The 11,553-nt window shown below is 31.3% G+C and overlaps 1 protein-coding gene across 1 annotated transcript; it reads left to right on the top strand.

Moving 5' to 3' along the window:
• Nucleotides 1-267: 267 nt before the first annotated feature.
• LOC140431991 (uncharacterized) lies at nt 268-10,905 on the top strand (the record flags this gene model as incomplete). The annotated part of the gene is made up of 4 exons (XM_072519858.1): nt 268-336; nt 3,136-3,355; nt 7,459-7,609; nt 10,621-10,905. Coding segments are annotated over 4 exons (725 nt in total), but the record flags the coding sequence as incomplete, so codon positions are not given.
• Between the last annotated feature and the right edge of the window lie 648 nt (nt 10,906-11,553).

The following is an 11,553-nucleotide window of genomic DNA, read 5'->3' as shown; positions in this document are numbered from 1 at the left end:
AAGAATGTCAAGTTATAATTTAAATTTTACGTGTTTCGGGATTTTTTATAAATATGTACAGTAACCTAAATAATGAATTTATTCCATTTGGCTTTTACACACTGTATAACGTTTATAACAAAGCAATCATATAACAATATATGATAATGCGATATAATACAATAATATACTGTAATAAAGTTCCTTTCTATATTTAACATGTAGAAATAGAGTAACTATCTAACATCACATTTTTTTTATTTTATTTTTTATTTTTTAATATTACAGATTGGTACAGGCGAAATACTACGGTCTAAAATTTTGGGTTGCTGATAGGTTACAGTTTTTCCAGTCTAGGTATTAAAAGCTAAAAATTTAAAAGACTAACAATCATTATCTGCCATTATCTAACGACACGAGTTAATGCTTTGTACCAAGGATCACAACTTCCACTATAACAGCATGTTATATTAATTATTTTAAATATATTTACTAATGGTTCGTATACTTTAAGTTAAGGGGTATGAAAAATAAAGACAAACGACAAACTTCTTTATGCAATTTCTTCCGAATAGTTAACATATCTTCATACTTAAATTTTAACATTTTAACTGACTACTTTACTGCTATTGCTTATAAATAAAAGCTACGCAAATAAAATACCTGCACATATTTTTTTATTTCTTAAAGTTATACAATATTGTTATGAAGCTATTTTTTTAAAATATGTATATTTACAATATGTCCAGTTAAGTCTTCATAAAAAGTTCTGCATGTTCTTAAACTTGAAATACAATCATCAGATATTAAATTTTTTCAGGCATGTACACAATTTGTAAAAAAAATATGAATTTTACATAAGATAATATGGATAAGCCACAAATTTACTTTAAAATGAGTCTATTTTGATATTTCGATTTACCCTTCAGAAATCGTTCTCAAAATACATAACATTAACAAATAACAAAAACAAAATTTGTTTAAGTTATTAATCGAAAACGTTAAGTTATAATTGTTTATGTCAAAACGTCAAATAAACTTATTTTAAACTAAAATTGTGCCTTACTACCAATTATAGTTATTTAACCAACAAGTGTATTCATAAGGGCGTTTAACAATTGAGATATCTTAACACGTGAGCGGAGCGAGCGCGTTAATGTTCGAGATTGTTAATCGCCATTTTAATTCACGAGTTCGTTACAAAACTTTTCCGTCGACCGTACTTTTCAGAAATAAAGATATCTTAGTTTACATTTTTATTTACTTAACGGTAAACAACAATTTTTTCAGCTTTCATTAACTTTATTCAAAGTTTAATTTTCCTTAGTGGTAGTTTTATTATTGTAAACATTAATATTCGAAATAGTAACCATAATACTCCGGTTAATCATTCAGGGCAAAATCGAAGGAAAACGTTGGGTCGGAAGAAAACAACTGTCCGGGCTGCGTAACATTAGACAATGGACAGGTCGAACGGTCGAGGAACTGTTTCATCTAGCTGCCGACCTAGAATCATTTCATCAGCTTGTCAATATGACGATAGCCAACGCTTGAATACAAGCACGGCACACAAAGAAGAAGAAGATTGTGACAAGAAACTTTGACCCCATGTCTTGAACGTTATTTGTTTCTAATTTCAATAGTTCGTCCTTTCTTAAGGCACCAGCCACTCCGAAAATCAATGCAACCTACAAAATGAAATGTTATGAAATACGAGTATTAAATTATAAACTTAATTTACTGGTTTGCCTTTATCATTAGAAACACGTCGTTAGGAGCATCAGAGATGAATTTCTGGACTTTTTCTTTTTCAAGTATTTTTGATTTCTTTGGTACATAACTTGTTCTTTTTTTCTTGATAAACATAATTAACTTATTATATATAAATATATCAATGTTTGATTTTAAACTTAAGGTTGATTTTAGCATCGAATATTTGGGCCACAACTTACTATTAGTCCTTTTTCGGCAATGTTTGAAAAATATGTCAACAATACAGATTCTGAATATCGTATTATTTTTCTCTCGTCACACCATGCAATAAATTCAGCGTATGTTTTTTCGTACAACACTCTATTTTTTTCTGGCAGTAAACTAAAGATATTTCATCTGCAGTTTCTGCCACTTCTGGTGGAGTTAAATTAAACTCTTCTTCAATATCCATCTTTTGATTGTTCAAATACACAGAATTTTAAATAATAAAGTAAATAATAACATGCAATGACAGATAGTACTAACAGCGGCTACTTCGTTTTACATTTTTTAGTGGGAATATAAATAGGTATATGTTTGGTTGCCTACACCACAGATCACTGCCAATCACAGAGCGTTTAATTAATTTATGCAAGCAATGTATGTTGTGTTGACTATAATGAAATCGTTCATTAATAGAAAATCATTCATTAATAGGGGTCATTAATCAATGATTTTGAGGATGGTAAGATTGATCATAAATGGACGGTCGACGGAAAAAATAGTCAATGATCTATCTAAATTTTTCATATTTTAAAATCTAAATATAGTATGCGCTGGAGAATTCTCTACTAGCAATTTATGTACCCAATGAATTTTTGACAGCGAACTAATCACTGGTTACAATGTATAAAATAGAAGAGATGGCACCCCCATTAACACGTTATGAGACAATTAAAACAGTCATGATTGTGGAGATAATTATAAAACTCATCGAGAAGCAGCAGTTATTTTTAATAAAAGACATCCGAATCAAAATATTAACCATACAACAGTCACAAGAATTGTAAATAAATTTAAGGAATCAATAAGTGTTAATAATAATTTTAATAAAAAAGACGCCAATAGCGGATTGCCACTGAGGACTCAGAAGACAAGTGATGTCTATCTGTAGTAGAACATCCCAAAGTGTCATTGCGAAAAAGAATATCTTTGATCTAAAATAACGTAAGTAGAGGTACCCTTCCCCTCGGCAGCTAATATTTCACAAAAAACTTTTTTGATTTATTTTTATCTAACATTAACCCTTGTTAATACAATATAATACTATACAATTGAACAGATTAAAAAATTATAATGTGCAGGTATAACTTTCTATTAATTAACAATTCAAATTTCTGTTAAATCAATCAATGTGCTAAAAACACTGCTTTTTCTATTTTTTTTATATAATATGTTTTTTAGGCCCCCAGACGAATTAATGCAAAAACCCTTAGAAAGTGAAAATGCTTTGGATCCGGATGAGGTGGACGGTATGATTCCGAGCTTCTATAAGTTTTGTGCCAAAACTGCCACTGGAGTTTTGGATAAAACTATTCATTCCATTAAGACTGCACTACCGAGCCATGTTCCAGGAGTTGAACACTCTGATGATGCTTGGATTTTTCTGCAAACGGACCAAAATGTGAGTTTAGTCAAAATTATAGATTATTTTCACCTTTTATTTGCGAAAGAAATAAAATAAAATTGTATCTGATTAAATTAGCTATTATCTAATGAAATTTGGGAAAAAAGCTGAAACTCTTCGATTTTTAAATGTCAATGCGCTTTCTATGGATTTGATTTTTATTAGTTATGATTTCTATATATTTACAGGAATTTTGTTCACACAATATATCATTTCACAGATCATTCAATAGTTTTAAGTCATTCTAGATACAAAATTACGGTACTATGATCGTAATCATCATAAAGAAACAATCCACGACACAACAAATAATATCGGAGGAACATTATGTAACCTAACCAATTTAAATATAGAAGATAACAAAGTAATATGGATGATACTTTTCTTAACTCGTGAAACTGGTATTCAAGAAATGGGAAACATGCAAAACAGAGTCTTAAAAAAAAGAGTACAAGAGAAAACTAAATATAAAACCAATCGAAGTTAACAACACAAAAGAAATATGAAGAAAATGGGAATCAATTATTAAAAGAACTAGAGAATATGAAAGATAGTGCTAAACTATTTGGATAGCTAAAACACATCAAAAATAATGTAGATTAATGTCGTTAACATCTGTAGAACGACATTTCGAATGGTGCTAAGCATTTGGTGACATCTTCTATGAGACCCCAGCTTTCTACTCTTCCGATGCTTCTGTCGTTTCAATACTAGTTCTTATTTCGTAACTGTGATCCCATTTATCCTTTATATAGCCTAGGGAGCAAATTTGACTTCAGGGAGATTCATTTTGAATCTATCAATTATAAGACAGACACCAATCATTTAAGTAATATCTACTGCAACATACTAAACAATATATGATATGATAGATCTTAACCTTTAAAAACAAACTTAGTAATTCTCTAGTAACTGTACCTATAATTTTATTCCATTCCCAAATATCAGTATTACAATAACTGACTACATACCATCAATTACATTTTATAGATCAATTTAGCATGTTCCTGATTCTTTCTCAATTCTCTACTATTAATTCCATCTTTCCACTTTATAATATGGATAATACCTTCATAATAATTGTTTATTTTAACGTATTCACTAAAAATTGTACAATGGGAATTCACTCTATAAAATATTGCGGTTACCATAACTCCTAAATAAAAATCAAACAAAAATGTCATTTATTTAGATATGTTAAAAAAATTTAAATTTTTAAGTATTGAAATATTCACTTTGTTTACATATAATAATTAATTATTTTAATAAATTTACAGTTTTCTCCTGAAGAAGTCACAAAATCGTGACGAAATATTGAGACAGAACAAATAGAGTTTTATTTCCTACAGACCGATTGCTGATACTATAAATCAATATATATATATATATATATATATATATATATATATATATATATATATATATATATATATATATATATATATATATATATACGTCATGATCTGCCAATTCAATTCCTGCGTATACCCCAATCACCATTCTGTCTCTTATTTCCCTATTCCTGTCGTAGTGATTTTAATACTATCTAACTTTCTGTGCTTTTACATCCTCCTAGATGGGAATTTATCATCTTACACTTTTGATACCAGGCTTCGTTTATCTAACAACATATCATTCTTCACACTTTTGCGTGTGTTTCGTTATATATCAATTTTTCAGCGTCGTTGTTTGTATTAAAAAAAATTTAGTACTTCTCTTTTATTTTCTATTTCTTTATGCCACCAGTACGGGAGACTTCTCTGGTTCTCAATTTGGTGTCCAATGGCTTCTGTGGCTGCCCCCTCCAGGCACATTTTTATATGGTTATAATGTTCTTGGCTATAATTGAATTGTTTAATTTCCAAATTTTGGTCCAGTCTATTTCCATATAATTCTCTCACGCTTTCTTGTTATAGGCTCTTTAGGTTATATTTTTTTCTGGTATTTTCTCCATGTCATATTCTTCTTTTAATTTTTGTGGTTTCACTACATCAAATGTGGTCTTGGTCATCAATAAGTAATGGTCACTGCCACAAGTGGCTCCTCTGTATACTCGTACATCTTATAAAATCATGTTTGTCTTTTGTCTTACGATTGTGTAGTCTATGAAAGATTGTACACCTCGTGTATTTTGTGTCCACGTATATTTGTGTATATCTTGGTGTTAAAAGAATCCGTTGGCAATTTTCATTTCGTTTTATTCATATACAGCAATCAGTCTAGTACCATTATCATTTACATTGACCTCATCAAATTCACCTATGACTGTATTGTGATGAATTCTACCTGTTCTACTGTTTAAGTCTCCCATGATTATGATTTCTCGAGCTTTGTCGACTTTAGTAATTTCTGAGCGTAGTTTCTCAAAGATGCCATCTTTAACGTTGACCACTGCATCATCATTCACTGCATATACTTCTATAATTGTTAATTTGTGTGCTCTACTTGTTATGTTCATTTTTATCAATCTCTCACTGATGGCCTCCCACATAGTCGAGCATTTTCGAAGTTTCTTGCGTATCAATGTATATACTCCCTGTTGAGTATTTTTGTCCTTTGGTAACCCACTGTAAAAGTAATCGAATTCTCCAATGTTTTCTGATTCTTGACCCTTTCGTTTTATTTCGCTGATCACTGTAATATTAATGTTCAATTTGTATATTACTTCGTTTATTTTTTTGTTAAAACCTTGTACGTTCCAAATTCCAAAATTCATTATCCTTTTTCGCAGCGTGCGTCGTCGTTTATTCATCAATCCGCTCCGAGGCGTTTTATTGGATTTTTTAATATTGTAATTTTTTTGCCTCAACCCCCGACTTGAAGGACCAAGGTTTAATTTTGGAGTATTCCTTCACGATCGGCCCTGTCTGATGTTCCGCGGGTGGTATTTTATGTCCCCCCTACCCGCCAGCCTAAACTGGTAAGAGTGGTTCCCCATCCGCCACTTGGGGACGCGCTATCTAGGGGTTACAGACTCCCGCGAGAATTTCGCCTACTTATCTAATATTATTGATAAGTTGACTGTTGATTGTTAATGCTCTTTCTGATTTATACGAATTTTCTCTTAAATATTTTGGGAGTAATATGTTAAACTATGCGCATCCTTATCGAAATATTTTCTAGGCGCTTTTTTGCTTTTTTTGGAAGTAAGGTTGGAGATTAGTCTTATATCTTTATCATCTATATTCCTGATATTTTTAAAATACCGATTGGTTTTTGAAATCAATGAAACATGGAAATACGCCGCAATTGACTACATCTCCCGAGTAATAGATTTGCTCATTTATGTTTTACCAAAATTTGGCTATCGAACTTTATTTCATTGACGACTAGTTTTTTAGTAATATTTAGTACATGTTTCGAATGTTCTAAATACCGATCGTTTTCACTATTCGGACATTATTGGCTGACCAGGGATTCTAGTAGCCTCTCCCCATTTAAAGGGTTTTATTTTCAGTCGATGTCGTGTCCTGGGAAGATCATTATGGATCTTTAGTGTGGTAGTCATCCCGTGCCTTTTAACATCTTTATGCCATTGCCTATTTCTTATTAGTTCCTTCGCCTATGATATCAATCTCTTTACCTTAGGACAAAAAGGTGCCGTACGACTTACCAATGTAGTATACCATCAACTTTGTATGATTTTGGTAATGAACTCTGTCCATGATAAAATGCGTTAGGCTTTCACGGCCATTGTCTAACTTGTTAAGCTGTTTGTTCGCGCTGTTAGGCCGTTGTCTTCTGAGATTAGCTCTCGACGTCAAGAACTAATCTCAGAAGACAACGGCCTAACAGCCCGAACAAACAGCTTAACTCTGTCCATGTTTCGATTGGGTTCTGTTGGTTTTCAAATTTAGTAGTAGTTCTGATTCGTCTCTGCACAAATTTTATTAAAATATTAAAGACCTTCAATCGCAGTGTTTTAAAGAAATGCGAGTAGATTTTGGCAAATAACAAACCATAACCAAAGAACTTCGAAATCAATAATTATTGTACTTTTTTAATATTTGCAACTAAAGTTTAAGTAATCTCTCTTCAGAGTCATTAATAATTTTAAAACACGTCATACTAACTTAAGCATAATAATCACCTTATTTTAGGAAGTTGATATTTTGTCAAGAATGAAAAAATTGTTGAGCGAAAGAAAAGAGTATTGTACCTTGGACACTGAAATTGATACCGCTTACGAAGCCATCGATTCCTTAGACACATTCCAGCAATCGTTATTTTCAAAAAGTATGGAATTCGAAGGTAAGAATTACAGTTTAAAAGTAAATAAATACTGACAATATTATTGCAATGTCAACATCTAATGTTTGAAAGCTTTATACAGAGTGTCCAGAAACTTTCTTGACAAACTAAGACCGTTGATTCCTCAGATAATTTTAAAACAATAATTTAACCCAATTCACCTTGTCCGAAATTGCTTCCTAAGGGAGCTAGAGCTCTTTGAAGATGGTGCCTTGTAATTTGTTTTTTTTTTTAATACCTCCAGAACACTTTTATTTAGAAAAACAAAAACTGGTACGATTATTTATCTTCCAAAATTAAATTGATTCCATCAATTGCGAATTTTTAGTACCGGTCATAGACGTCCGTTTTGGATAGGTCAACGGTTATTTTAACGCATATAACTTTTTTGTCTTTAACTTTTAAGAATTCGTGATACCTACTAGATTATAAAATTTTTAGGTATTCTAGTACTAAAAGGTACTCTTACATTAAGTCGGTGGATAAACCGTGATTTAATTGAGAAACTTAAAATGTACATTGCAAAATACAATCAGTGTTTTAACATAAGTAACGCTTGATATAACAACTAAGAATATGTTGCAGAATTTACAGAGGGGCAGATACCAACAGTGACCATATACTAATAATAATAAAGAGAAGTTAAAAGAAGATGCAGAAAACAGAAAAACGAACAGCTAGAAAAGCAATTGAAAAACATAGAAGAAACCTACTTAACCAAAGAGGTAAACAATTTCTACCAAGAAGTTAATAAATCCAGAGAAATTAACAGAAACAATCCAGAGTATTGCAGAAGCAAAGAAGGTTTACTTCTAGGGGAAACAACATAAAAATTAAACAGATGGGCGGAATACTTCGAAGATTTATTAAATACAGACCAACAAGAGGAACTCGAGGGAAATGAGAATTGGCAAGAAGATAAAGAAGGGACTTAGGAGGTACCAAGTTTGAACGAAGTCGAAGAAATAATAAGAGACCTAAAAAGTAACAACAATGCAGGAGAAAGTGGTATCCCAGCTGAGATTTTTAAGGAAGGTGGCGAAAGATTGAAGGAAAGAATATTTTACTCTATATTAGTAATTTGGCAAAAGAATGAAATGCCGAAACAATGGAATAGCGCTTTTATTTGTCCTATCTATAAAAATAAGGAGACAAAATGGAGTACGAAAACTGTAGAGGTTAGGTATATTAGAAGTAGTCTATAAAATAATTGAAAAAATTGTAAGAAAAGATTAATGGAATATGATAACAAAGTGATTAGAGAATACCAGGGAGGTTTTAGACCAGGAAGAACAACTACTGATCAAATAAGTATGTTAGAATTAATACAAAATAATAGCTACTAATATTTATCGATTTTAAAAAAGCATTTGACTGCATAAATCGAACGATGCTATATGAGGTCATGAGAACATTAGGACAGAAAAGCTCATAAGGCTAGTGAGAATGACGCTTAGGAACACGATAAATAGAGTAACAATAGAAGGAAACTTTTCAAGATAGTTCACAGTGAATAGACAATTAAAACAAAGGGATCCGCTATCAACGAATTTATTCAACCTAGTATCAGAACAAATCGTAAGAAGATATGAGCACAAACAGACCTATTTTCAATATCAGGGAACAGTGCATAGCGTACGCTGATGAAGTGGTGATGCTAGCGAGAGCAAAAAAAATCTAGAAAAGGTTTTCTAGAAATTTGAAGAAGAAGCGAAAAGATACGGATTAACAATTAACCAAACAAAAACGCAATATATGGAAATGAGAACTCTGAGATAGCGCGTTAACCAATATATCAAAATGAAAGGAGTATATATAATATATATAATATAATATAATATAATATATATATATATATATATATATATATATATATATATATATATATATAATATATATATAATAGTGTAAACGGCAAGTGAAAAAATTTTAATTTTGGAAACCAAACGCATTATTGGGCATATCCTGTGGAGGCGGGGTTGGTTGTCGGAATCAGATTTGCTCCAGAAGTGAAATTATGTGACGTAAATTCTACATTATGTGTAGTAGTTGTATTGGAATCAGCAGTAGAGTATTCAGGCGGTGATGGAGTAGAAGAATGAGTGCGTGAAAGCATGTGGAAATACATTGGATTGATTGGCAATGTCTTGAAAGGGCCAATTGGTAGCATTATATGGATATGCAGACTCGTTTACCCCTTTTCTCTTCGAAATGATTCTGCTTATTTTCTGTTTCGCTTCATGTTCTTTTACTTTTAAATTAATTGTACTACTATACCATGCATCGAATTTCTTATGTAGTGAAAAATGCTGAGGATTTTTGGCTCCCTTTGGAAGGATATCTTTGAAGAATATCCGTAAAAATAGTATATCATCAGATGTATAGACTCTGAGATAGCGCGTTTTTGTTAATTCTTTGTTTTACCTCTTAGTTTAAGGATGTACATAGATAGTCACAATAATAAATATCTTACTGCATTTAAAGTTGAAATTTTATTTGGTTTTTAACTTGTAAACTTTATTATGATTTATTATTATATAAAGTAAATCATATATTTTTAGTTTCATTTAATTAAAATGCATTGATTGTATCTGTGAATAATTATGTTCATGTATAAATCATGTCCAAATATGTTTATATTTATTCAACTAAAATTTAAATTAAACTTTTAGAATTTAGAATTTTTTAGAACTACGTTTTAGGCAAATATAAAAATTAATAATAAAAGTGAAAGTGAACATAAACAAAATTGCGGTAAAGCTTCAAATACAAATGACAATATTTGGAATTTAGGTATATTTCACAACCAATTGTATTGTTATGGACGCCATACGCTAAATAAATAAGTATATTTCAAAAATTTCTTTCTAGTTTTTAAATGGATCTTTAAATGGTACTGACGATTGATTTTCATTCTTAAGTGTGAAGAAACAAAGGAATCGTCAAGCAAACTATTAAAATATAGAACATACTGTTGAAATATTAAAATAATCTATTTCTGTATATTGCAGATGAATTGGATGAATTTGAAGCTAAATTGCCGATCACGAAAGCGCTAGTTGATATTGCTTGTGAACTTTTATCAGATACCGACTCCCCTCTGATCAGGGAACCTGTTATAAAAGTTCTCTTTTTAACTTTAGGACATTCTGTAGAGAAATACGTAATAAACATAATGGATTGTAGTATGGACTATTTCTGTACGAATTTGATGACAATACCAGAATTTACAAATAACAATGTGCTCTATCTGGAAATGGATGTTTTTGTTGAGTCGATAGTTGCCAGTTTTCCAGGTGAGTTAACTTTAAGAGTATTACGCATAAATATGACCATTTGACGGGTAATTTTAGAATGGATAGTTAGCATTTTGCCATGTGCGGATGGTTTTTAAACTCTTTACATGATTATGAGTACACGTTTGTGAATTACACAGGTGGTTTCTGAGTACTTTCAGCCTATAATAGATTCGTCGTTCTATATGTCACATTTTTTTAAAATGTTAGCATATTATTGCCATAATACTGTTCCATCGGCATATAAAGAAAAAAAGTAACTTTGCCTTGTGGGTGCCAGGACATAAAGGAATTATTGGCGATGAGATGGCTGATAATCTTGCTAAAGAAGGACTAATACTCCTTCTATTGGACCAGAACCTTTTTGCGCTTTTCCAAAATTCCACATAGTAGAGGATGTCCGAAAATGGAAACATAAATTGAGTGTAGTTATCTGAGAAAACACTCGAGGTCAAAGGCAAGCAAAAAGGTTAGTACAACCTTCAGCTCGCAACAAAAAAATACTCTTGGATCTTCAGACGCATGGTGTTCTTACTGGGCGATGCTCACTGCTATAATATATCTATAAAATGGACAAAGTGAACAGAGTAACATACAGATTCTGCGAAAATGCAGATGAAGCGTCTGAACATATTGTCTGCAACGGTG

Source organism: Diabrotica undecimpunctata, unplaced genomic scaffold, assembly GCF_040954645.1.
Source record: "Diabrotica undecimpunctata isolate CICGRU unplaced genomic scaffold, icDiaUnde3 ctg00002460.1, whole genome shotgun sequence".
NCBI classification, from domain to species: Eukaryota; Metazoa; Arthropoda; class Insecta; order Coleoptera; family Chrysomelidae; genus Diabrotica; species Diabrotica undecimpunctata.
The sequence above is the reverse complement of the archived record's forward strand: the minus strand, read 5'-3'. Positions and strand labels throughout refer to the sequence as shown.